Genomic DNA, 27,249 nt, shown 5'->3' with positions numbered 1-27,249 from the left:
CTGACAGGACCCAGAAAAGGCCAACCCTGTGTGCCCTAACTAACTGGTCATTGGGAGGTATGCTGCAGAAGGCGGTCCCGTAAATGTTCACGTTCTCAGAAATTTTGGGATCAAAATTTTACTGATAGTATTATATTATCTTTCACAAAGAAAGATCCAATAGTGTTGTGATTGGCTCTGGCCCAGCTCCTACCCCACAGAATGTGGAGGTGGATGCAGGCGAAACTTCAACATGTCACAGGCCTGTGTTATTGCCGACAGAATCAGTTCAGAGTTTAGTTTCCTCGGACGAAGAAGAAGGTGGGAGTAACTCGGCAGAGGGGGGCTTGGCACACAGCCCAGGCAGTCAATCTCCCTTATCTTCCATTGATTCAGATGATGACGTTTTGGACCCACGCAAGCGCAGAATTATGCGTAGAAGAGACCAAGTAAGAACGTATTACAGGAGATAAGTGAGGCCACCTGTGATTGGGTGGGGCTCCAGTAATTACGGCTGCTGCTATAAATAGCAGCATGTGGGTTTGGCCGTTGTGGAAGAATATCTGATTGCAGTTCGTCAGGAATCCTGTGTTTTCTGGACTTTGTTGCTTTTTCACGCCTTTGAAAACAAAGCAGAGCAACGTGTGTGTGTCTCACTTCTTCGTTGGAAGAAGAAGGGGTGTGAAGTTTCTTCACAGCTGCTAGCTAAGTACTTAATTACTGCTTAAAGATAATTGTACAGATTACCCGGTTGTTTTGGGACGAGTGCTCTTTGCAATACAAAAAGGGTGCTTAGTTTATTTTGAATTTTGTGATAAAGAACATTGTTTTCAATTTTCAAATGTGTGTCTGAAATTTGTACCCTTGAATTTTCGGGAGGCTCCTATCAGAGAGCCCAGCAGAACAAGTAGGTACTTCTTTTACGTTTTCTTCAGCTTCTTACTTGTCTTTTCCATTTAGGATAAGTTTATAATAAAAGATCCATGAGAACAGATTTAAAATCATAATTTGTCCCTTATCATTTGATCTACCAAACTGACCACATCCTACAGAAATAGTGTTAAATTTGGTGCTATCCAAACTTCTGAAATCAACTCACTTAAAAATTGGTAATTTATATTGAACTGAAAAATAGATAGAAATAACGTGTCTCGGTCTCCCTATCATTTCTTCATGCATTTACTTATTTTCTATGGTAAGATATAGTGCATATATTCCACAGAAGATTCCACTATTTACATAGAAAGTTGTTTTTTCTTACCTGATACATTTGACACATTAGTAGTACAGCAACCCACATGAAGTGAAACACACTGTTCAAAAACATCCAGAACATCCAAGGCGAACAAGTGGCAATTTGTGTAATATATGTCCAAAAGCCATCTGTTGTATAACTTGTGTGACAGTGAATTCCCCAATCTGAAATAAACAAGTAAACAAATAAATAAATAAATAAATACATACATACATATTTTATTATCATTGTATGTATCGACACAGTATATCCACGCAATGAAATTTGTATGACGCCAAACACCAATCTCAACACACATAACAATCCAAAAGAACATGCTCAACCCACCACAATTTCCCACACGAACCACCCAACATCCACACAACAGACCAAGTAGTATTGTCCAGCAGGCCACTGATAGTGACCCCCCCAGTACATTGTTAAGTGCAATTATAGCTCTGGTATAAAAACTGTTCAGAAAACATGTGGTTCAGTTTTAATTGTTCTGTATCTTCTGCCAGAAGGCAGCAGTCCAAAAAGATTGTAAGCAGGATGAGAAGAATCTCTGAGAATGTTGTGCATCTTTCTAAAACAGCGTGATGTGAAGATATTGCCCATGGCTGGTGTGTGTGTGTGTGTGTGTGAGAGAGAGAGAGAGAGATATTTTTCAAAATAGCTCCATACTATTTTCCTTACAGCATTTAAATGGATATTTATTTTTGCTCCAAGAGTAAACTGTATGAAAACAGTTTCAAAATGAAAGTATTTAGTGATAAAAATCAGATAAAACAATAACAATAAAAACTTACAAATTTGATGCAGAAAACAGATACATTGAAAAGGCTAGGCAATTAGAAATATGTGAAACAAACTAAACTTACAAGAGATACAGCCATAAATCATCCAGCAAATCATGAAGAGTAAAAAGAATAAATATCCCATGAAATAACGGTGATTGCCTGCCCCTGAGGAAAAAATAAAGTATTGCAATAAAACATTTTTTTTGAATTACACTAACAGTACAACAAAGATAATGTGAAGGCCTAATTTTTCTGTTATAATATTTAAAATAGTTGTGTTTTAGCCGGAAAGTGCACCTCATCAGATGCACTTTGCAAATAAATCACAAGTCTCTTAAGGAACTAATGAACTAAAATTAATAAAAATAGTAATGAGCATAAACATGAAATAGTTAATGTTTTCATAGTCATTCAGAACCACAATGAGTCCAATGCAGTTTGTAAATAGTCTGACAGATTTCAGGATAAGGTTGATAAGCGCCCACCTTTATCATCCTTGAAATGTTGCCAAAGACTTAATTGCCAATTATCTTGGCAAGACCAAATCTAGCACAAAGTCAAAATGGAGCTTCAGAGTTTAAACTGACCAAAATGAACAAAAGTTGCTTCCAGCAAAGGCTCAGATTCCTTTGCTCCTCCTTTATGTCTTATGGGAGGAGCCAATCATCTTGAAGCCTTACTCCCGAGTCACCTTTTTGTCTTAGCAGTTCCTGCCATCTGGCAGCTCTGCGCATACGTGCACTGGAAACAGGCTTCCCCTGTTTCTCTGTCTCGCTGTTGTCAACCTCTGGAGACTCCGGAATCAGCACATAACTGCCAGATGGCCCTGCCCCCATCTCTGTCTACGACGCAGAGCCTTCCCCAGACTCCTGGGCTGGCCAATGTTCCTTCCCAGCCTCCTCACTGTCCAAGTTTGCTGCCAGCTCTGCAGACCGCCAGCGGACAACATATATAAAAGGTCTGTGGTACATCATTCCCATAACTGTTTTCTTATATATTTTTCTGTATTATTCCAATAATGGAAATAGCTGCAAAACAGTATGCACATCCATTTTCTTGCTTGTTCACATTAATTCTGAAAAAGTCTGCATGGTAGATATATGCAAAATGTTCCATTTCAGTGATAAAATGTTCTGGAGAATATAGATTAGGCTATTTTAGGCAGGTGCAAGTCTTCTTGAGGTGAATACTTCTAGAATGGACTTGCTGTTGATCTATGAACATCCACCACAGGCCCAATAATTATACTATGGATGGGTTATATTATCTGCTCCCCTAAAAAAAAAGACTCCCGCTAAACAGAAAATGGGGACCTTTGTCCAGTTTTGGCTGATGACCACTTATGTTCTTATGTTCACAAAAATGCCTTTCTGATAGTTTCTTATACCCTAATTGCCAATCCAATGGACTGCTTTAAAAAGTTGTGAGACTTCTTTTGAAAATAACCTGGAGGCTGCAATTGGTAGAAAATACAGCAGTAAAATTGCTGACCACACTATCATCAGTTAGTATAAACAAACTCTGGATTGGTTGCCAATAGGCTTTAGAGCCTAATTGAAGGTGCTAATCGTTATCTTTTAAGTTCTCAACATCTTGCTTGTCCAGGCCACACACCAAGGACGGGTCTGCTTAAAGTCCCTCCTCCTAATAGATTTCCTGAGATGAAGATCAGGCAATAGATATTCTTTGTGATTGCCCCCAGTAAATGGATTTTTTTAACTGCTTAAAGTACAGGTGCCCCTAGAGAAAGCTTGCTCAATTGGTAGATGACACTGAGCTTTTAATTTGTTGATCTTTTTGAACATATTTTAATTTTGTTTTCATTATATTATGATTTGTTATATGCCATCCAGAGCAAGTATAGATTGGGGCAACTTAAAAATATTGTTAAATAAACAAACATATATTCCGGAAAGAAAGCAGTCTTGAAAATTATTGGATCATACCTGGTACAGCCAGATTAGCATGACCTGGAGTTGAAATGGAACATTCTGGACTTCTATATATACCAAATGCACAGGCACAAGATTGGCTATGCTCACTTATTTGTCTAGAATAAAAATGCATTGCTAGGTATATAAAAACTGAAGTACAATGTTTGTTTAAAATAAAAAACATATTTGATAAAATTAAAACACTCGTCAGTATCTCTAAACAATACTTACCTACACAGTTACCCACCCAAGGACAGTGATGGTCAAACTTGGCTATACATCGATTGCATACACCACAATGTTTGGATCTCACTGGCTTCCGTATCTGTTTGACAGATTTTAACATGCATAGTATATAATAAATGCTTTACAAATATATATGAAGTTTTAAATATGCAAAGTTACCAAGAATTGTAGATTCGATCTTTGTAGCTATGTATGAGACAGAAAGCTAAAGAGAATGAGAATATTCTCTTTAGCTCTCTTTCTTTTTATATAAATTCAATAGTTTAAATCAGTGGTCTCCAACCTTGACTACTTTAAGCCTGGAGGACTTCCAACCAGCTGGCTGGGAAATTCTGGGAGTTGAAGACCTCTAGATTTAAATTGGCCAAGGCTGGAGACCACTGGTTCAAAAGAATAAAGATAATTTGAAACTGATATCTGGATAAGAAATAGACAAACATAAACTGGACTTCCATCTCTCTTCACTCTTTCTTTAAGCTGTAAACAACAGAAATCTGATGTTGTGACAGGCTTGCGGTAAAAAGCTAAGACTTTAATAATGATTTTTTTTTACTAATTAATAATGAAATCTTAAGGAAATGTATTGTTACCTAAGGAACAACTAATTACCCATGAATAAATGTTGTTACAAAGGAAAAAAATTCAACAAGAGATAGTTTCAATATTATACGTGAACATATTTCATCAAAACAAATATTATTTGTTACTTCATACATACAAATGAAGTAAAATATTAGTGCAGGAAATACAAAATTAAGCTTTAATTTCTTAATCTAAAAATTATATAAAGTATCTCAAAACTATCAAGATTAACATTCTGTCACCTGCAGTGCCATACTCATTTTTTAGTTCGTAAATAGAAGTATATTTTGCAGAAATTGTAGGAGTTTCTGCAATAGTCCTACATACTCAAATCACTCAAAAAGCATCCAACTCTGATCTATCATAGTTGTGCTTTTTCTGTTTCAGTTCATGGTTCAGATTAATCTTAAACTCATATGCTGCATAATTCCACACAAAAAGCACAGTGCATATGTTTTACTGAACTATAATAAAGCCGTAAGCTTCATCTGTAATTGCTGATAGAAATACAGTATATTCATGGTTCATGGTTGATAGTTCATAGTTAGACTATGCATACTGAACATTTAGGAGAGAAAATAAGCTGCAGAAAGGGAACATCTACATGTTAACAAACTCCTGTAATAGTCTGAAAGTTCCCTTTATCTAAAGGAAAAATGAAAGAAGCAGGCCTAAGACAGAAAATGTATGATACACTCTAATCATTATCTGGGACCCAGTCAGGAGTGGTTTCCACTTACCTTTGCTACTGGTTCGCATCATACGCATCCCTTTGTGCAATTCTGCATCCACGCAGGCTCAGTAGCTATAATCAGCCTGAAACACAGCTGGGAAGCTGATCAGCTGTGCAAGGCATTTCTTAGCAGAACTATGCGAGGCATAGTTCTGCTGAGAAAGTAGATTATCAGTTGAGGAAAGTTGCTATGTGAGAATTACACATTTTAGGCACACTTCAGCTGTTGCACTGGCGAGACAAACCTCCAAATTTTATTCAAAGTGCTAATTGGTATTTATAAAACCCTACATGGAATGGCACTAAAATTTCCGAGATCACTTTACCAAGCATGATTCTGCCCATTCTACCCTGGCAATCTTGGGGGGGGAAAATCAACTCTTTTTAAAAACATTGCTTATATTATTTTTCTTCCTAGTCCTTGTTCCAATCCTAGTGACTAGGAAAGGTATTCAAAACTAACTACCGTAAATAAGTCTAACCCTAATCCTGTAGTTTCATATGGTTTTCTCTCTAGAGCTTTTTTTTTGTCTTGGAAAGTCTTGAACTCCTGGTAGAGCCATCTGTCAGAATTTATCTATCTAATTTAATACAGTTCATTACAAAATGTTACATATAATTTAATTCAAATTTCTAACTAGAGTCACCTGAACTATTTTTTACATGTTGCAAGAGTATGAAGTTTCATAGCAACAAGAATACTGAAACCACTCTATGGTTTTCATATATTTGAATTATAAATGAACAGAATTTTATACAGGGTGTCCAGGGGGAAAGCATTTTGAAATTCCCTGATATTTCCGACATTTCCCTGTAACATGCGATCTAGTTAAGGTGCAATCGTAGATGATGTCACACCAAAAGGCTAAGCCATGGAGAAATATCGGTAGCTAAGGAAGAAGTTGTTGCTAAAGTTATGCTCATTTTTGCTTGTCTCTGGCAGCAGGATCAGTTTTTTAATTTTTTTACATGATTTTTCCCTGACTTTTAAATATTTTAATAGTTTGGTTTTTCCCCCTGATTTATTCCATTTTTTTCATGAATTCCCTGATATTGCCCAAACTACCGATTTCCCTGATAATTCCCTGATTTCCAGGTTTGCTGGACACCCTGTTTATATGAATATATATTTTGCAATCCTAAAATATATGTTTTAAAAACATTCAACATTAAAATATTTTGTTAAATTCAAGTAAATTAAATGTTTCTGTATGGATTAATGAAAAAGTATATTACCAAGCAGGTACTGCAGAATATACTAAGATCCAGGCTTCCCGTCTCTGCAAGTTCCACTATTGTCTGGAAAAACAAAATAAATAAAATGAAAAACATATTAAATTTTTTAAGAAAAATAAAACAAAAAACATATTAAATCTTTTAAGAACTGACTTTATACATAATATTTATTTATTTATTTGTTTGTTTTGTTTGTTTGTTTGATTTTTATGCTGCCCTTCTCCTCAGACTCAGGGCGGCTCACAACATGTTAGCAATAGCACTGTTAACACTGTTTAATATGTACATTTTTATAAACAGACATATTAGCATATAAACCATCTGAGTAGCAGATAAGTAAATCAAATGCAATTTTGCTGCTTCTGCTGCTTGAGCAATTAAAGCATGTTAACATTGATTCTAATCAGCTGTTCTTGTTGCTAGATTGGGTCCAATTAAAAGATTGTTATTATTGAGTGCTATATGTTTTGTATCCATCACTAGAAAGACTGTCTGCACTTCTATGAGTCTCTTAAACATTTAGATCTCAGTTGACACAATATTATTAAAGTTCATAAGCTCACAATTTTTTAGTGATGGTCTCATAATTATGAGTAACTTTACTGTTGTTTTAAACTCTAAAATAGTTATTTACTATTCATTTTAACATATTGAGTGTTATAACATTAAAAGGAATAGATTCATGTAACAATATACAAGAATAAGGAAATAAAATGTGACAAATTGGACAGGAACAAAAACAAACATATACCACCCATAGGGATCCTACAATCACTGCTATTAATCATAGCAATGCATTATAGACATATTCAAGAAAGCAAACAAATATTCAAGGAAAATATATTTAATACCAGAAACTTTCTGCAGAAAAATAACAATTCTACCAACATTATAAATGGTGAGTTGATTCAGTGATCTTTGCTAATAATTCTTCATATTAGCACAAAAATGTTGCTGTTGTTTATTTTTATATATAAGAGAAAGGTTAAGGAACTCGGCCTATAATCTCTGAGACAAGGGATGGGCGGAAACTGAGAAATCATCAACCTTGTCATATGAGGCTGAAATTATGCTATATTCAATCAAGAAAGAACCTTCAATCAAGAAAGTAACTATTCAATTAAGAAACCACATTTCACTATTTATTAACAAATACAAATCTTGTTACCTTTTTCTTCTGCTCTTCTGTGGCTTTAATTATTCCTGGATCTGATTTCCAGGACTTCCCAAAATTATAGAAAAGTGCAACACTATTAGCAAGAAATGGAAGGTGGATAAAGAGAAAACTGAGATGTACAGTCATTAAGGAATGTAAATTTATGTTCAAATTAATGTAACATTTATTTTTAACATATCACACTGTCCTTCAAAGCAAAGCTTTTTAATTAATTTAATTTACTTCTACTTCTACTGTAGATACCAAAGAATGTCCCTGATAAATACAGGTTTCTCCTCTCATAACCAGCTCTAAATCCTGGATGGACCAGGTCTAGATCAGTGGTCCCCAACTTTTCTGGCTCTATGGAGCAGCAGCAACAGCACTTGCATGGGAGATGATTTCGCATGCACAACCAAGCTCCCATGTATGCGCAATGAAGCTTTACACCCTTGCTTGCCACTTAAACATCCCAGTTCACAACAGGCTGCGCACTAGTACAAGTCCATGACCCAAGCATCAGGAACTCCTAGTCTAGAGAATCTGGACCCTCTGAAGCTGCCAAGCAACCACCTTTTCTATCACTTTCCCTAAGACGGGAAGATGGGAAATTGGAAAAAAATGTCCAGGCAAGTGGGATTAAGTGATTTTTTTAAAAAAAAGATTTACTAGTGGAGGACCATTTGATGAACTGCCTGCCACCCTCTTCCTGGTTCTGTCCTAATCGTCTTTCCTCCCTCTGGACCACTTCCACAATCATACTCTCCATCAGGCAAGGCAGGCAATCATCTCTTCTTAGTCACATGCTGTAGCTTGCTTGAAATACCAGGGCTTCAGCCACTGTTAAATTCCAATGTAAAATTGGGTTGCCAATGTTCTACTGATTTCAGCTCTTACTCAACCAAATGTGATACTCGGTTTAAAAAAAAAGGAGAAAAACCTATGGAATCTAGAAAAAGGAAGTTACTAAAACGAGAGGTCCAAGAATTTTATAAACCATGCTGGATAAATTTCATTTTGCCCTTTTGCCAGATAAATTTTGCTTAATGTTGTGCCTGGAATAATTTAAACCAATGTTTTTATAGGTTTTTTAAAAAAACCATTCTTACTCCTGTTATATATTATCAAAGAAAATCTGCACTATTTATTTCCATACACTTAAACAGTCTTTCTGAGATCAGGAGAAAGGATATCATTCCAAAACCAGAAAAACCACGTCACATACATCCAAAATTTTGTTGCTAGGTAGATTCCAAGAGGCAGAGCACTATGCATGGAATGATCAAAGAATGATCTGCAGGACAGAGAAACAACATTACATAATTGATTAGTATACATGCTACATTAAGATTGAAAATCAGATTTGTCAGATATTATATCTTTTCTATCCTGCTCTACGGAGTTGGTCTCTTGACAGAAAGCCACTTGAAGTTACTAGAAGCACTTGAAATGTGGATTTACAGACAACTGTTATAAGCTGGATTGACAAAATCAGAAATGAGGAGGTGATATGTTACCTGGGAAGGCCAAGGGAAATCATCAAAACCATAAAAAAGCAAAAGTTATAATATTTTGGACATGGGATGCAACACCCAGAAAAATACAGCATACTTCACTTAATCCTCCAGCGAAAAATTGAAGACAAACAAGGTCCAGGCAGAAGAACATCATGGCTTCAAAATCTAAGGGACTGGTTTGGACAAAACTCAGCAGCACTTTTTTGTGCGGCTTTGATAAAAATAAAATTGTCAACATGATTGCCAACATCCAATGACAGATATGGCACAAGAAGAAGATACATGCTACATATTCCTGATTGCTAGGAAAATAGTTGAATATGTTTAAAAGGTCACGTAGATTAAAATAAAGACCATTTGACTGGGAAAAAATATATAATGTATTTTTCGGAGTATAAGATGCACCCTTTCCCCCCCAAAAGAGGGCGGAAATGTCTCCACGTCTTATACACCGAAAACAGCAATTTTTGGCCTCCCGAAGCCTCTCCCATTTTTGCAAAAAATGGGCCTGTTTTTCGCAAAAAAATGGGGTTTACAGAGAGTTTGGGAGGCCTGCAAAATGCTCCTGGGGGAAACAGGAAAAAATGGATGAAAAGCAGGCTGTAATTTGAAAAAACGGGGATGTTTTGTCTTTCCCCAGACTTAGGAGCACTCTGCAGCGCTCCCAAACCCTCTGTGCGCCCAATTTTTGCAAAAAAAAACCCCTTCCGGTGACAAACAGATTTGTTTTTGTGAAAAACAGGATGCACAGAGGGTTTGGGAGGCTTCCAGAGTGCTCCTGGTGGCCGGGGAGGACAAAAACGTCTTTTGTTTACTTACCTCTTTGAAATCTTGGTGCATCTTATAGTCTGAAAAATATAGTAATATCGTTTGATAAATGCTTGCCAGGTTCACAACTGACTGATTCAGAAACCGCATCTGTTCAGCCTGCGATCTTCACACGATGTATCAATTAAGCCAATTTCAAAACTGGAATCTACCATGACTGATGCTGGTAATTAACAGTGTAATGATTAATTTGTCTAGCACATGTATTAACAACAGCAACCATCTGGATGAATTTTTAAACATTTGTCCAGTAAAGCTTACAAATGTCAATTGTTATGTCAAAAATTTCACTTCACAAAAATTTCACATTCTCTTTTGAAAATGATCAATGAAAAACTAAGAAGAAGAAGATTACTGAGAAAACTGGATAGGGAAACAAAGAAGTTCTTCATATATTGCAAAAAATATTTTCACTGCTACAAGAAAAGTGATAAGGAGAAGTCAAAATTTATGGCTAACAGACAATCAAGCCAAAATTGTGAACGTGGAACCACTTTTGATTAATTTCTTCACTATCATACTGCACGATGGAATAATGATAGATGTATTGATTGAACTGGTAAAACTCCCATTGAAAGCTACATTATGAGTGCCACTTGTAGCATCTAACAGGAGCAAATATGAAGAACATAACAGCACACTTCCTTACAGAAGACATTTAATATTTTCTATGTTTCATTACTTCTTCTTCTTAATATTAATGTATAAAGAAAGAATGAAAGTAAATAAAACTAATTCCTTTCAAAAGAAGCATCTTAATATATCTAACAGCATATTACATACTAAGCAAATCAACTTTTGAGGATACCTACTTGGAAAGAAATTGAACCATAGCCCAAACACCACCATACATTAGTCCTTTGATTAGCCAAGAATCAACATCAAGATCTGCTATAAATCCAACCAGCCAAATAACTAGGAATGGTGTTCCTAGCATCACCTTTTGACGAAATTCCTACAAAAAAATAGTAAATATTAATTATTCTATTTTTTTAAATGAAACACTGCAAAAATATAATTTTTAACATAATATGTAACAATTCAAATATTTCACAGTAACTTTAATTTTAAAAGGTCCAATAAGAACTATGTGCACTGAAATATATGAGGCCTAAGTATGGTCAGTCACTTCTCCCCAGTAGGAAAAATTATTTTTTAGAAAGTAAATTAAAAAATGCAATAGCACAAGATTTCAAGTACCTATTGACATCATCTCAAGAAATTACATGTCAACAAAACCAAAGTTTATCAGTTTTTAAATACAGTGGTACCTCAAGATACGAACCCCTCGTCTTACGAACAACTCGTGATACGAACCCGGGGTTCAGAAAAATTTTGCCTCTTCTTACGAACTTTTTTCGTGTTACGAACCGGCGTTCGGAGACTGCTGGGAAGCCGCGCGGCTGTTTTAAAAGGTGACAGCCGGGCAGTGGGGCTTCCCAGAAGCCTCCCGAATGCCGGTTCGTAACTCGAACAAAGTTCGTAAGAAGAGGCAAAATTTTTCTGAACCCCAGGTTCGGTTCGGGAGGTTGCTGGGAAGCCCCCCAGCCCGGCTGCGACCTTTTAAAACAGCCGCGCGGCTTCCCAGCTGTCTCCCGAAGCCGAACGCGGAAGTTCGGCTTTGGCGTTCGGCTTCAGGAGACAGCTGGGAAGCCGCGCGGCTGTTTTAAAAGGTCGCAGCCGGCCTGGGGGGTTTCCCAGCACCCCCCGAACCCCGAACCCGGCTTCCCAGCAGTCGCCGAAAGCCTTTTTTTTTGCGGGTTTTTTTTTGGTTGCACGGATTAATTGACTTTACATTGTTTCCTATGGGAAACAATGTTTCGTCTTACGAACCTTTCGTCTTACGAACCTCCTCCTTGCACCAATTAAGTTCGTATCATGAGGTATTACTGTATAGTTCTTACCTTATCAGCCCTCAGCTTCCTGAGAAAGGATGGATTGTCATAGCCTTTTGCTTGCCTTGCCTCCTGTAGATGATTTATCATCCAAACATTTTTTCTTTGCTTTGCTAAATCAAGTGGTGATTCTCCCTATTAAAATATAAAACGATTTAAAATAATTTTAGATTAAAAGTGGAAAATATGTAACAATTTCATTTAAAGTTTAATAATCTAAAAGTTTATATTATTTATATTTATAAAAGTTTAATAAATATTAAATTAGTTCATTATATTATGTAGTTCATTAGTCTGGAACATAAGGCTCTCTTTCACATATTAACAAGCAGCAGAGGCAAAGAAAAAGTCAATTTCATCAGTTAACAGGATTTAAGTAACATATTTGTGTATTATCAATATATCATGTAGATGTTTACTCTATACATTAGATTGGAGTGTCAAACTTGATTTCAAGGGCTGCAGCTGGGTTGTATTTGACCTCATTGAGACAGGAGGCCATTGCAGCCAAAAGCAAAGCCTCCCGAGGGCCATTTTCACTGGCAGAGGCACCATAGGACAGCTCCATGGGCCAGATCTAAGCAACTCGTGGGATCCAGCCCCCGTGAGTTTGACACCCCTGCAATAGATTGACCGCAAATCAATTGGAGATTAAAGTATGTTTAAGCATCATTATAAGGGATGTAATAGAATTATATCCATCAATTTGCTCCCACCAAATGTTCACATTTTGAACTAAATATATGGGCTAGTACTTATATGTGCTTTTGCACACCTAGATTCCATCAATAGTTTTATGTACAGTATTTTATTGCATAAAGATTACATATTTCTCTCTCTATGGGTATTTTGTAAAGATTAATCCAACAACTAAACAATTGGGAGTTTTTTATTATTTACAGATAGTTCTTGACTTACAACTCTAACTGAGCTTGAAATTATGGTTGTAATTTATTGACATTGTAAAATCAAGGCATCAAATGACTGGACCTGATTTTTAAAAACATTTTTTGCGGCAGTCATTAAGCAAATGCAGCGGTTAAATAAATACTGCAAACAGTAAGCAAATCAATTTTACTCAAGGGGCTTTTTGCTGAAAATACTGGAAACCAGAAAAAACACTTATAAATTCTGGCCATTTGAACACAGAACAGCAAACTGCTGTAAAGGTGAGCCAGTGGTCAAGCACCCAAAATCACATGACTGCAGAGGGTGTGGGTTGCAGCCCTCATAAAATGTTGTAAGTAGCTTTGGGAGATCTATTATAGCTTTGAAGAATCATTAAATGACCAGTTATAAATTAAAGACTACTTTCTGACACTGGTATGAAATTTAAACTATAAGAAATGTTTTAGTTTTCAAAATCATTGATATAACAGATCTAAGAAATAAAATTAATAATTAAAAAATTTCATCCTTCCTCTGAGATACACTACATTAATAATAGGTCCTGAACACTTTAATCTCCAAATCTCATAAATTTTGCACAACATAACAAAACGTTTTGAGATTGTGGCAATCTCTTTATATAATTCATCATGAAATACAGAAATCCTTCCAATGCCTAAAAAATTAAAATAAACCTGCAATATAGTTTTCTGTCAGAGACTTGGGACCTCATTTACACTTAAAGAAAGAAAAGTTCTTATGGAACAGAGGAGGCAAGGACAACCAACTGAAGGTACCTTCAGCTCCAGTTTTGCACTCCTCCTCTCTTCTACTGAAGGTAACTCCCCTCCTAAACAAATATTCATGGAAGCTTGAAAAATGGTTGAATCCTCTATCGTTTGGCCCCCGCCTAAAAAAAAATGAAACAGGTACCAGAAACTGAAATTTACCCCAAAAAGGTATAAATCCTTTGAAACAAAGTAAAAATTGCAAGGATTACACATATGTATTCCAGCATCAATAGAAACTAGACATACAGAGAAGTAGGCAGGTAATTTCTATTGTTAGGATTTGAACACAAAAGCCTGTGTATTAGTTGTATCAAAATCTTAGTCAATAAATCACCATGAGAGACTGCAACAGAAATAAAAATCAGCTCACAGTATTTTATGGTTCTTAGGAGGAGTTTCTTTGCATTTCCACTATTCATTTAAAAAGTACTTCACCAAACTTCCAAGATATTGGGAGTTTACCCCTCTTTTGAAACATCACCTACTTCAAAGAAATCAATACCTATATAATCTGGATATGCCACATTGTACAAAGCCAAACTTTCTCTGGTTCGCCTTTTCATTGTGGTTCTACCTAATAGAATTTCAGACTGTGCAAATATAATAATAATTTACAGCTGCTTAATTGCTTTGGTACCTGAAGACAAACTAGAACACTGCAACAATTTAGAACCAAAGTTTGTTCACTGGAGGATGAACTTTTATACAAATATGGATGATTCCTAACTAGCCTACTAGAAAGTACAGTTTCAATGTTTTACTACTCTATTTTAATTACAGAAAATATTAGAGAAAGCAGCAGAAATAATCTATGAACTTCTAGAGCAGCAGGAAATACTAGTACTCTTTTTTTATGTATTGAAATAAAACAGTCTGAATTGCAGTTTTTCTTTTCTACCTCAGTTTTAATATCAGAACCATATGAGAAGGTTAAGAAGGAAAAAAGAAACATAAATTCTACAAGCCCTAGTTTCCAGACAGAACTCTTAATCTGGATCACAAATACATTATGAAAAGATTAAAATAATTTTTCCCTTTCTCAACTATCCAGTTAAAAGTAACTTCTGTATTTTTCGGTGTATAAGACGCAGCTTTTTCCTCCCTTAAAGAGGCTGATAATTAGGGTACCTCTGAATGTAGCTTTCCCAACCCCTCCCCCAACCCTAACTAGCTGCTAACAATCTTCTCTTGCAGGCTCTTTCATTGTTTGTCTCTGTGAACAATGTTTTCCAAGCCCTAAGTCTGCAGGGTTTTTTCCATTGCTCTACTTGCTCCGACTGTTTCTTTCCAGGTGCTAATAATGTTCCCAGCTCTTACTGGCTTGGAAGCTCTTTCACTGTTACTCTCTCAGAATAAATTTTTTTTTAAGCCCCTAACTGTTGTGGGTGGCTCTGGGCCAGCTCCTGCCCCAGGGAATGTGGAGGTAGATGCGGAGGAAACTTCAACATGTTTTATTGCCGACAGTCAGGTAGTTCAGTTTCCTCAGACGAAGAAGGTGGGAGTGACTTGGAAGAGGGGGGCTTGGCACACAGCCCAGGAAGTCAATCTCCATTATCTTCGGTCGATTCGGATGCGGAAGTCTTGGACCCACGCAGGCGCAGAGTTATGCATAGAAGAGACCAATTGAGGACATATTACAGGAGATAAGAGAGTCCACCTGTGTTTGGGTGGGGCTCCAGTAATTAATGCTGCTGATATAAATAGCAGCGTGTGGGTTTGGCCATTGTGGAAGATTATCTGATCGTTGTTCTTCAGGACTGCCTTGCTGTTTCCGGACTTTGTTGATTTTTCACGACTTTGATACCAAAGCAGAGCAAAGTGTGTGTGTGTTTCACTTCGTGGAAGAAGAAGGGCTGTGACGTTTCTTCACAGCTGCAAGCTAAGTACTTAAGGACTGATTAAGGGAATTGTACAGACTACCCGGTTGTTTTGGGATGAGTGCTCTTTGCAATACAAAAAGAGCGCTTAGTTTATTTTGAATTTTGTGATAAAGAACATTGTTTTGAATTTTCGAATGTGTGTGTGTCTGAAATTTGTACCCTTGAATTTTTGGGAGTCTCATACCAGAGAGCCCATCAGAACACTAACCAGGGGAGAAAATAATGTGCTGAAGTCAGTGCTGGGCTACCCAAACTTTTACTACCACACTGTGGGCGTGGCTTATGTATTTTGCTTCAACATCTTTCAGTGCAAATTTGGTGTTCTGGTGTGGAGCTCCAAATTTTGCTACCGGAACTGCGTTCCTGACCGTTCCCGTAGGAGCCCATCACTGGCTGAAACTGACCAGACTAAGGATGCTAGCCAGATGAATATGTGGTAAGCAGATTCTTTCCCCTATTTTCCTCCTAAAAAACTAAGGTGCGTCTTATACTACCAAAATACGGTATTTATTTATGTGTAACCTGCTTTTATTATTTTTACAAATAACTCAAGGTGTTGAATATATTCAACACACCTTTCTCCTGCTATTTTCCCCCATAACTACCAGCTTATGACTGAGAGAGAGTGATTGGCCCAAGTTCATCCAACTGGCTTTCATGACTAACGGTTTCCTGCTTTCTGGTCTGAGATTTAAACTGTCTCTTAGTATATAGTTGGGAGTAAATTAAAAGCACTTATATGGAAAGAGCAAAGATTTTGCATATAAGGCATTGGACTTAACTGATACGCCTCTTCTCCGAGTAGTGGATATAGCATCCAGGAATCAGTTAAATTTGTCTACTCTGTGATTGGACTGAGTCTGTCAAAAGCTGTTCAGGTCCTGCCCTTGTTACTATGCTTGACAGCTTGAATGAAGACGCAAAGCGACAGACCCCATTGTGCCAAATCAAATGAACATAATCCTCCATGATCCTGAAGTCAACTATAGACATTGACTACACTGGGTGGGGCTGGATGCTAAATCCACTACTTGGAGAAGAGGCATACCAGGTAAGAACAACACCCCCGTCTCCCTCCAGAGGGACATAGCATCCAGGAATGGGACATACCAAAGCTAGCTGTTCACATGGGCGGGTAACATTGGTAGCCTTGCTGTTGCGGAGGAAGAGTATGTGAAATCTGTCACCCTGCAGACTTCTTCAATGGGTGCTTGAGTCACCCATACTGCTGATGTAGCTGCACTTGTGATAGAGTGCACTGTTATACTCTGTGGCACTAGTTGTGATTGAATCTCGTAAGCCCTGGATATAGCTGATCTTATCCAACATCCAACCGTTGAAGGCGACAATTTAAGGGCCATCGAAGAAGGTTGGAAGGAGAAAAAGAGTGATTCAGATTTGCAAAACCCTTCAGTCCTTTTGATGTAAATGTGTAGCACTCAGTGCAGATCAACTTTATGCCACCACTTCTTCAAAGGGTGGGCTGGATGAAGACAAAAGCTTGGAAGAACAATCCCCTACCGCAACATTTTGGCAGGTCTCATGTACAGTAGCAATGAATGACTGGTGGCGCTATGTTAGATGCACCTCACAGGAAACGTTGGATCTTTGGATGCTGGGTCAGAGATCCAGTGCTCTTACTAGACAACACAGATGACAAGGCCGCACCTGGCATTTTAAAGTGTACAAGCTTAGTCCAGTATAATCCTGATTTTATATTGATCTATTGATCTGATTTTATATTCATCAATATTAATTTATTATGAATTTTATATTTTTACATCTTATATACTTGTGACATATTTTATTACTGTTTTAATTATTGCTAATGTAATCCATTTTTAGCTAATTATTGGGGGGGGGCTTTTTAACTAATGGATAACTGGGGTGGATGGAACAGCCAACTTTGCCTACCCCTGACCTACAAAGATCAGAATCATACAAGCCATGAAATTATTTGTAACACTCAATGCAAGTGAAAGTTGGACTTTGAAGAAGCAAGATACGAAGAGTACTGATGCTTTTTAACTCTGGTGCTGAAGATTCCTGAGAATACTGGAGACAGCCAAGAAAACAAACAAATGTATCAGCAAACAAATCAATGCAGAGTTCTCACTCAAGGTACAAATGACCAGGATCAAATTAACCTACTTCAGACAAATTATGTGTAGACCTAGCTTCCCAAAGAAACCTTTAATGCTGGGAAAGATGAAAGAAAAGAGAATAGAAAACCAGCAGCAAGGTACATGGACTCAGTAGAGATGAGACAGATCATAATGAAGAAAATCTGTCACTGTGATAATTAAAGTCGAAAATGCTACATATAGCATTTTTAAAGAAACATATAGAATTTTTTTACAATATAAATTTGATAAGGTAAAATGTCAAAGTATAAGTTTTTTCCCTTCTTTAATATAAAAAAGAAAAAATGTCTCGTACAAATGTTTTGCAATAAAGTACTATTGAAGTGTTTGTATTCATATGTTTTATTTTAAGGAGGAGAAAAATAAAAAAATTATACACCCCCCCCCCCAAAAAAAAGAGTTGAAAATGCCCTGATGGCACATAATCATAATCAGTCAAAAAGCATGACAGAAAAAGTTTATTCCTATTTCCAAATTGACAAAGAACCTAGCTATCAATCATTCTCTAACTGAAGAATCAAATGATCAGTGACTTGCTTTAGTATCTGAACCAACTGATGTTGCATCAGAATCAGATAAGTCTAGATAAATTGATCAAGATGATGAATCTACTATCATCTAATACACCACAATGTACCTACCGTATATACTCGAGTATAAGCCGAGTTTTTCAGCCCCAAAAATGGGCTGAAAAACCCGACCTCGGCTTATACTCGGGTCACCACAAGAGGGCGCCGGGTGACCACAAGAGGGCGCACCGCGGGAGCCCGGCAGCTGCAAAACACACGCGAGGGGCGAATCGGGGAAACTGCCAGGAGAAAACTCAACCCCTGTAAACCACAAGATTCCTCGAACTTTTATTTTTTAAAAAATGCCGCCCGCCTCAGAGTAAACGCCCCGCGCGTATAATTAAGTGACTGGGGTTTTTTTCATGCGTCAAGAGGAAAGAATTAAAAACCTCGGGAAATAGAGCGCCCTGCTTGTAACCGCCACTAAAGCACACAACCTCCACCCACCCCCACTTCGCCAGCCGCCACACCTTCGGTGCAGTCCGGATAGAAGTGCGGGGCCACATCTTCTCTCCACCCCACCCACCCAATATCCAAACTCTGTAGTGTTCAGGAGGACGGAAAGATGCTTTTTGGGGCGGAGCACGCCAGTCTCTCTCCGCGCTCCCATCTAGTGCACATCACCCCCGGGGAGGGCGGGATTGACTCTCCGGCAAACGGTCCGAGCATCCCCCTCCACACCCGTGCATCTGGAGTAAGGCGGCGTCTTTTAACACCCCCCCCCTTCAGCCATGCTCGCAAAGCCACCCATCCTCCTCCTCCTCCATCCCTCGCCGGGGGGAGACTCCCCTCCTCCGCGGACAGGCGGGAGACTTCCCGGGCGCCGCTGGCTCGGCTCAGGCGCGGAGTGACTTTTCTCTCTCTCTCAGTCATCAGTCACTCCGCGCCTGAGCCGAGCCAGCGGCGCCCGGGAAGTCTCCCGCCTGTCCGCCCTTTTTTCTCTGCCTCGCAGACGGAGTCGCCGGCTTGACTTACCCCAGTGACTCCCGGCCATGTCTTCTCACAGCGGGCGGAGAGGCCGGGAGCGGCCGGATCCCGTGGCGGCGGGGGAGGAAGATCTGCCCGTCTACCTGGCGCGCCCGGGCACCGCCGACCAAGTGCCCCGCCAGAAGTATGGCGGGATGTTCTGCAACGTGGAGGGCGCCTTCGAGAGCAAGACGTTGGACTTCGCGGCGCTCAGCGTGGGGCAGCGCGGAGCCCACCGCGCCCCATCTCGGGACCACCAGGAGCCCCAGCAACAGCACTCTCCGGCGGAGGCAACCCCGAAGGAGCCCCCGGCCGGCGGCGTGGAAATCCGGCCCCCCTCAGGCAAACAGCGCCTGCAAAACCTCGGCCACGAGGATTACAAGGTCAGAGAAGTTGGCTGGCAACTTTGCTGCGTCACTCGGAGCCCCCTTTTACTTCCCTCTTGGAGCTCCTGTCGGCCTTCCCTTCCCCGGGTCCAGCAAAGTTTCCAGCTTGTACAATTACTGCACTAATTCCCTGATTAGATTTTGAGGTAAGTTCTCTCTCTGCTTTTTTTCAAAGTCTCCTTTCTATAGAACTTTGATAAAGTTCCCCCCTCCCTCAAGAGACACAGAGAGCGAGACAGAGAGAGAGAGAGAGAGAGAGAGAGAAGGAAGAAGGGTAGAAGAAAAAGAAAAAGGAATTGAGTACTTTTTAAGGGCTTTGTTGGATTCATTCTGTAGATTTGTTATGGTACAAGTAATATACAATCGTACTAATTTTAGCCTGCCAGTAGATTGTAAAAATAAGATACATTATGCTGCTTTCTTCTACTCTAGAGATTCATGAATACTTAAGATGTTTAGCATTTCTGTACTCACTTAGCATTAAGTTTTAGTGTTAAATAATATTAATATTTACCTCTTGGATTTAAATCTATTGTTATTTCTGTGTGGATTTACCTCAGAATAAGTCTCAGTTTTTTGGGAACTTGCTGATAGATATGCTTAAAACTGCAGTCCATCTGTGCAGTTGCCTGTAAGTAAGTCCTATTGAAATCTGTAATGCTTAACTCAGAATAAAGAGTTGATTTAATATGCAATCCTGTACATAAATTTACTCAGTAATTAACTTGGCTGCATGGCTTGGGGTAGTTTGGTAGAATGTTATGCAATTTTTATGTCTCTGAAAATCTTTTATTCTTAGATGGGAAAAAGAATTTTGTGAAATTATTGTGCAATTTGAATTTGAAAAAATATTGTTTTGTTCTTCTCTCTACTTTATCATTGGATTATAGAGAGAAAAATTAAGTCTCTAAAATACTGTTTTGAGGGATTTTGACTCATAGGTTTTAGCTTGGTTGCTGATTGAACTACTTTTTTTACTTTTTAATTTATTTAATTTTATTTAATTTATTGTAAATATCAGATTGCTTTTATTTACCCACTTTGAAATAAATATTGTTTACCCTCTTTAAAATAAATATTGTAAAACATTTAATCTACCGATGTCTCATTTAATGTAATTTTATTGGTTTCCATTTTTATAAGTTACCAGTAACCACTGCATTTTCTAACCTCGGCTTATACTCGGGTCAATAAGTTTTCCCAGTTTTTGTGCCAAAAATGGTGCCTCGGCTTATACTCGGGTCGGCTTATACTCGAGTATATACGGTACTGCAGCAATCCTGAGCATAGCAGTACTTTCCCACTTACTGTCCTCATGTAGGATTTCTAATTGATCTTTTGATCAGAACTTCAAAGTGGGCAATTTCAATTCTGTAAAATAAAAACAAAAAAACAAAAAAAATCCCTAGAAAGATACAATTATACTAATTTTATAGGACTCAAAGCTGCCCTTTAGATCCATTTCCCTCTCAATATTAGATAACCTGTTTTAAACCATTTCACCTTTTAAAAAATTAAAATATTAAACCCACATCCCTCGTTAAATTGGATAAGAAAAAAAGCATGAAGAAACACAATGTTTAGGAGTTATCTAGAATATTCTGTTTCTAAATTATATGCTTTGCCCATTGTTATTGAATACTGGAGCATTTCAATTTTAGAAAAACTTCCTCCCAACATTAATAAACACTCTTGGTGATGCCAAATGAATTCCTACTTGCTACACCAGACCCTCAGAAGGGCTTTAAAGTTGGCCATCATTATCTGGATTCTTTGGAATGGTGAAAGAACAGGTTCTTTTAACAGCATTAGACTTTGACAATGACATGAAGATCTGAGAGTTTTTATTCCACATTCTTTGGAGGTCCACTAAGGCAATGTACAATATCTCATCCTGGACACTCTTTTTTTTTTAACCATCTGGCAGACTGTTCTGGTTTCTGGTAGAAATTTAGCAATCACAAATATCATGAATAAAGAAACTCCATTTTTTTCTCTGCTCTTCTGGAATTCAAACACATTTCACACACGCACTTATCTGTTGGTCCATTATCTCCCTTGACCGCATTTCTCACATTCCTTCTCCTTCTCCACTTAACAAGATTTATTTTCCTAACAGCCTGATCTCTAAAAACAGCAGCCCTGACTGTTAATCAACACAGAATACTTTTTCTTACTTGAGAATGGCAAGAAAAACCTCAATTTTTCTCATCAGCAATGTTGAAACTTCACCCTTCTTCCCCACTGACCCCCTGATATGCCAAATACATCACTACCCATTCCTCTCCTTAATATCTTCTTCCAGACCTCTGGTCTCTATGTTTTTGGGCCCTTCTGAATTTAGGGTTAACCCAGCAAGCGTCTGATTCTCCCTCGCTAGATCCTGAACTCATAGCCCCATCCTGTGGCTGGCCTCCCACCTGTTCTACTACCTGTAACCCTGGGCCTCCCACTAATTCATAAACACTATCTGAATCAGAGTCCTCAATATCTTCATCATCCTCCAACTGACCAGGAGTATGTACAACAGCAGACAGTACAGGATAATAAAAGGACAAATAAGTTGAAAAACAGTTTGTATCCCAGAACAATATTGATATTGCAATATTAATGCAATATCAGGGTTTTTTAATTCAATTGTATGGAATGTAAAGGATGTGTGCTTTTGTTTTACTTTTATGTATAATGTACACTGAAGATGGCATTTAATTTCATTGTACGATGTGCAATGACAATAAAGTAAACTAAACTAAACTTATGAGATACACAAGGCTGACAGTGACTGAGCCAAAGAATCCAGTAAACTTCCATGATTGAGGACACATCTGAATCTATGTTTTTCACCTAACACCCATAAGATACAGATACATTATTCAAAACCAGCATTCTAAAAGACAGTTCCTAGTACTTAAAACACAAACACAGGTGGTTGAAAGTAAACCATCCACCATATCAGATTACAGTGTAGAAGATGTCATCTTCCATTACTCATTCCCCATGGTTAATTAAAGAAAAAAATGGGGGGGGGGTAAGGAATGCATATGAGTTTGGAACATGTACTTGAATATTTCAAGCACAAAAAGTTTCTGGATTCTCACCTTGAGTCAGCACAAGACACAGAAATGTAATTTCTTTTATTTTACTGACTGGAAGGGAGACAATATTTAACAATATTTAGCATTCAGCTATATCCAATATGGCTTTGAAGGGATACTCTAAAAAAGATCTTTTAATTCTTTAAATAATATCTTATTTGAGAGTATTCAGCTCAAATTGCTGAATAATGTTTTTTATGCCCTTTTCATTTTATAGATACACATTGGAGAAAAATTGACTCTATTTTTTCCTCTGGAATTGCTACTGTCCAGACATTGCAGGCGTTTCTGAATTACCTTCTCCCTCTTCCATAAAGTATAAAACAAGTACAGTAATTCTATACCTGGATATGTCAGCTTGCTGCAGCAAAAGCACAAGAAAAACTGTGCTTAGTAAAGATTAATTTGTTAAATCCCAGTGAAGTGAATGTGCCTTACATTCACTTCACTGAAAACAATTGATGAAAATATAGGTTATAGTATCTGTATTCATTTTTAAGGTTCCACAAAATTCTTTACAAGATTTTATATTTGTTACTTTGCAGTTTTCAAAAAAACCAAAACATGTAAATAGTTCATGGCCAAGTGCTGCTTGCCATATAATGAAGAGAAAACAAAGATGTTCCAGACTATGGAAACTATTTTTAGATAAATCTATCCATCATTTTATTATACTTTTGCTATTAACAAAATTAACAACAAAACTAGGGTCTCACAGTACCTTAAAGATTAATCAGAATGATGTTGCAAGGTCTGATGAAAAAACAATCTAATGAAGTAAATATAGTCCCACAAAAGTTTACATTAATAACAACATTAAGAAGTTCTCAAGACGTTACAGGGCAGTTCGCTTTTTCTTTAATAAATATATGAATACTTTACTTTCACGGGTCCAAACAATGTCAATAGTTACAAAATATTTTCAAAAATATTCCTAGAGAATGAGATGAATGCTGTTTGTAGTTTAGTGCTTGGTTTGAAAGAGTATCCACCTATCCAGAAAAAATAGCTAAATTAAACTGAGATGTTAAACTGAGATCTCTGGGGAAAGGAAACCAGTCACACTAGTTTGCCTTATGGAAAAGTTTTGTGAAAAATATTGGGGATCTCTGAATATTTCAAAAAATAATATTCATTGAAGGAATGGGCAGTAGAAAACGTTAAGTCAAAGGAAATTTTAATGAAGTATTTATATACTCTTTAGCACTGATTTCATAAGATTGGAAATCATGCCACAGATAAAGCAATGGTATTAAATATAAGGCAGTAAGTGACAGAAGAAAAACAAGTAAATAATAAATCTGTGACTACAACAAAGGGATGGAGGGATTATCTGTGAAGAATTAAACAGTTGAAAAGCAAAATGAACACCGGGCATTGGATATGGGGAAACAGCCAAAGGTAGCTGTAATGCAGAAGAGAGTTTTTACTGAATGTATGAGTTAGAACTGAATCTTTTTCTTGTTAAAAAATAATCAACAAAATGTGAAATTTCTACTACATGAAGACAGACTTACCTTGATATTTTGGGCATCAACATTAGCTCCAGCTTCTAACAGTAAACTAATCACTGTAGTATTTCCTGCTAGAACTGCCCAGTGTAATGCTGTATTCTTATGATATTTGTCTCCCAAATTCACTGAAACATTAAAAGTAAGCAGCAACCGAGTAGGATCCACACTGGAAAATTAACAATATATAAACAAAGACTTATTATGTTCATTTAGACAAAAAATCCTTGGAGAAAGAGTATATATTCTTTCATACTACATCAGGTTTGTTTCTGAATTTAAAAACCAATGAGTGATTTATTACTAGCGACAACCACAACAACCTCTATTCATCGGAATCACCCATGCATGGAGAATTATCAAAGCAGAACCCAACCCTCAGAAGCAATCCTGAAAAATATCATGGTCATCTGGTAATCTGTTGTAACTGAAGTCTTATCATCTTCCCTATAAAATATGGGGGTGTCTTATACTCGGAATGTAGCATTTTCCAAGCTTTTTTTCCAGCCCTAATTAGGTGCTAACGATCTTCCCAGCTTCCTACTCCCTCCAAAGAAGGTTTCTTCCAACCCCAAGTCTTTGCAGGCTTGTTTTCATTCCAACTCCCTCTGAAAGAGGCTGTTTCAGCTCTAACACGGTGCTAATGATCTTCCTGACTTGCAGCATTTTTAAACAATTCCTACTCCCTCCAAAGCAGTTTTCCCTGCCCTAAATCTTTGCAGGCTTGTTTTCATGCCTATTCCCTCTGAAAAAGATTTTTTCAGCCCTAATCAGGGGATAAAATAATGTGCTGAAGCTGAACAGACTAAGGACATTAGCCAAATGAATAACTGGTAGGTAGATTTTCTCCCTATTTTCCTCCACCAAAACTAAGATAATTCAAGAGAGTCTCAAATGATCCCACAAAATATTTCTCTAGTCATGGCACTAGAGTAGGGATGTCCAACCAGTGGACCATGGGCTGGATATGTCACACATAGGCCATGCCAACCCCACTTGCAAAGGGAAAAAAGTCATGAAAGTCATGTGACAGCAACATGATGCCCTGAGTTTGCACTAGACTGTCCAAAAGCTGTTGAATCTGGATCAAATGTCAGGAATTTATCTGTGAAGACACTTCCAAACATGATTCAGGGGCAAGCAGTCAATTTTCCTAGCTGTTCTGAGGATACAATTACAGCAGAGAAATAAAGTTTTTCATTGGTCTGATCATCCCTGTATACTGACAAATCTGGGCTCTTCAGTGACATTAATTGTTCATTTCCTCAGTCCCACAGTCTAACTGCGATGTTGTCTGGATTTAATTTCATGTTCTTTTCCTTGCTTAGTCATTAGAGTTCAATGATGTCCAAGCTATTGAATATTTGCTTGGAACTGGATAATAAGGAGCAAGAGCTAATAATAATAATAATTTATTAGATTTGTATGCCGCCCCTCTCCGAAGACTAGGGGCGGCTCACAACAATAAAAAAGAATATAACAATGGAACAAATCTAATATTAAAAGAGAAAAGACATATAAACCCCCATCATTTAAAACTATACAACACATACATATCAAACATAAAATATAAAAGCCTGGGGAAGGTGTCTCAGTTCCCCCATGCCTGGCGATATAGGTGGGTCTTGAGTAATTTGTGAAAGACAAGGAGGGTGGGGGCCGTTCTAATCTCCGGTGGGAGTTGATTCCAGAGGGCTGGGGCCGCCACAGAGACGGCTCTTCCCTTGGGTCCTGCCAAACGACATTGTTTAGTCGACGGGACCCGGAGAAGGCCAACTCTGTGGGACCTTATCGGCCACTGGGATTTGTGCGGTAGAAGGCGGTTCCAGAGGTATTCTGGTCCAAAGCCATGTAGGGCTTTAAAGGTCATTACCAACACTTTGAATTGTGACCGGAAACTGATCAGCAGCCAGTGCAGGCCACAGAGTGTTGTAGAAACATGGGCGAATCTGGGAAGCCCCACGATAGCTCTTGCGGCTGCATTCTGCACGATCTGAAGTTTCCAAACACTTTTCAAAGGTAGCCCCATGTAGAGAGCATTGCAGTAATCGAACCTCGAGGTGATGAGGGTGTGAGCGACTGTGAGCAATGACTCCCTGTCCAAGTAGGGCCGCAACTGGTGCAAAAGGCAAACCTGGGCAAATGCCCTCCTCGCCACAGCCGAAAGAAGTATTATCAATATAATAATGTGATGTGGCATAGATATACTATACTATAAACAATAAAACATGCACAGTTTCAAATTAATTTGAAAGGAGTATGTCAATCCTTATGTATTTCTCAGCTATTTATTAAAGCAGAATTACTTTTTCAGGTTTCTATGAAAAGTGAAAAAATAACCTGTTGCTCTAAAAATTTGACATAATATCAAACAGACCAAGAGACACCAGAAGAAAAAACGATGTAAAATAGAATGTCAGCTCATAGAGACTAGAGGTAGCATGGGCAAGTATAAGAAAAAGCTTAACATTAATTATGATGTTGAACATAAGAACTACTTTGACCGGTGTTCAACTTTTGTTATGTTATCCTATCGGCAATATTTTTCTGGAAACTGAAGTGGCTCTTTTTTCCAGGTTTGCTAGCTTTGTTGAATTACTTTAACCAACAGTAGAAGACTGCTATGCACCTGTGAGGTATAAACCATTTATTTCAAATGATATTTAAGAATACAAAATTATAATGTATTTTATATTATGTATGCTATTGGAATATTAATAATAATGGCCTACAAGTTTAAGCTTAAATGAGCAAATTACCTGTGTGTTCTATAAGCTGCCCACATTAAAGGTGTCATTCCATTTTGATCCATCATGTCAACATCCTGAGAAAAACAGAAATAATCACATATAAAAAGAGAATATCAAGGGAAAGTATCT

At 37.8% G+C, this 27,249-nt stretch overlaps 1 protein-coding gene across 3 annotated transcripts in view; it reads right to left on the bottom strand.

Moving 5' to 3' along the window:
- Nucleotides 1-27,249, bottom strand: part of ZDHHC17 (zinc finger DHHC-type palmitoyltransferase 17) — a 61,514-nt gene that overhangs the window by 7,473 nt on the left and 26,792 nt on the right. Inside the window, exons 6-15 of one of the 3 annotated variants that reach the window (XM_070755752.1) lie at nt 27,130-27,194; nt 24,377-24,539; nt 12,150-12,275; nt 11,058-11,200; nt 9,094-9,194; nt 7,913-8,037; nt 6,745-6,807; nt 4,179-4,272; nt 2,095-2,178; nt 1,241-1,398 (exon numbers count right to left, since the gene is read on the bottom strand). In XM_070755752.1, coding sequence (XP_070611853.1) covers nt 1,241-1,398; nt 2,095-2,178; nt 4,179-4,272; nt 6,745-6,807; nt 7,913-8,037; nt 9,094-9,194; nt 11,058-11,200; nt 12,150-12,275; nt 24,377-24,539; nt 27,130-27,194 — 1,122 coding nt within the window. Of the gene's footprint in view, nt 1-1,240; nt 1,399-2,094; nt 2,179-3,977; nt 4,064-4,178; nt 4,273-6,744; nt 6,808-7,912; nt 8,038-9,093; nt 9,195-11,057; nt 11,201-12,149; nt 12,276-24,376; nt 24,540-27,129; nt 27,195-27,249 lie in introns of those variants that run through there. The other 2 variants (XM_070755753.1, XM_070755754.1) reach the window with 2 other exon arrangements.

The sequence above is a fragment of the Erythrolamprus reginae genome, chromosome 6, assembly GCF_031021105.1.
Source record: "Erythrolamprus reginae isolate rEryReg1 chromosome 6, rEryReg1.hap1, whole genome shotgun sequence".
NCBI classification, from domain to species: domain Eukaryota; kingdom Metazoa; phylum Chordata; class Lepidosauria; order Squamata; family Dipsadidae; genus Erythrolamprus; species Erythrolamprus reginae.
This window is presented reverse-complemented; position numbering and strand designations above follow the sequence as displayed.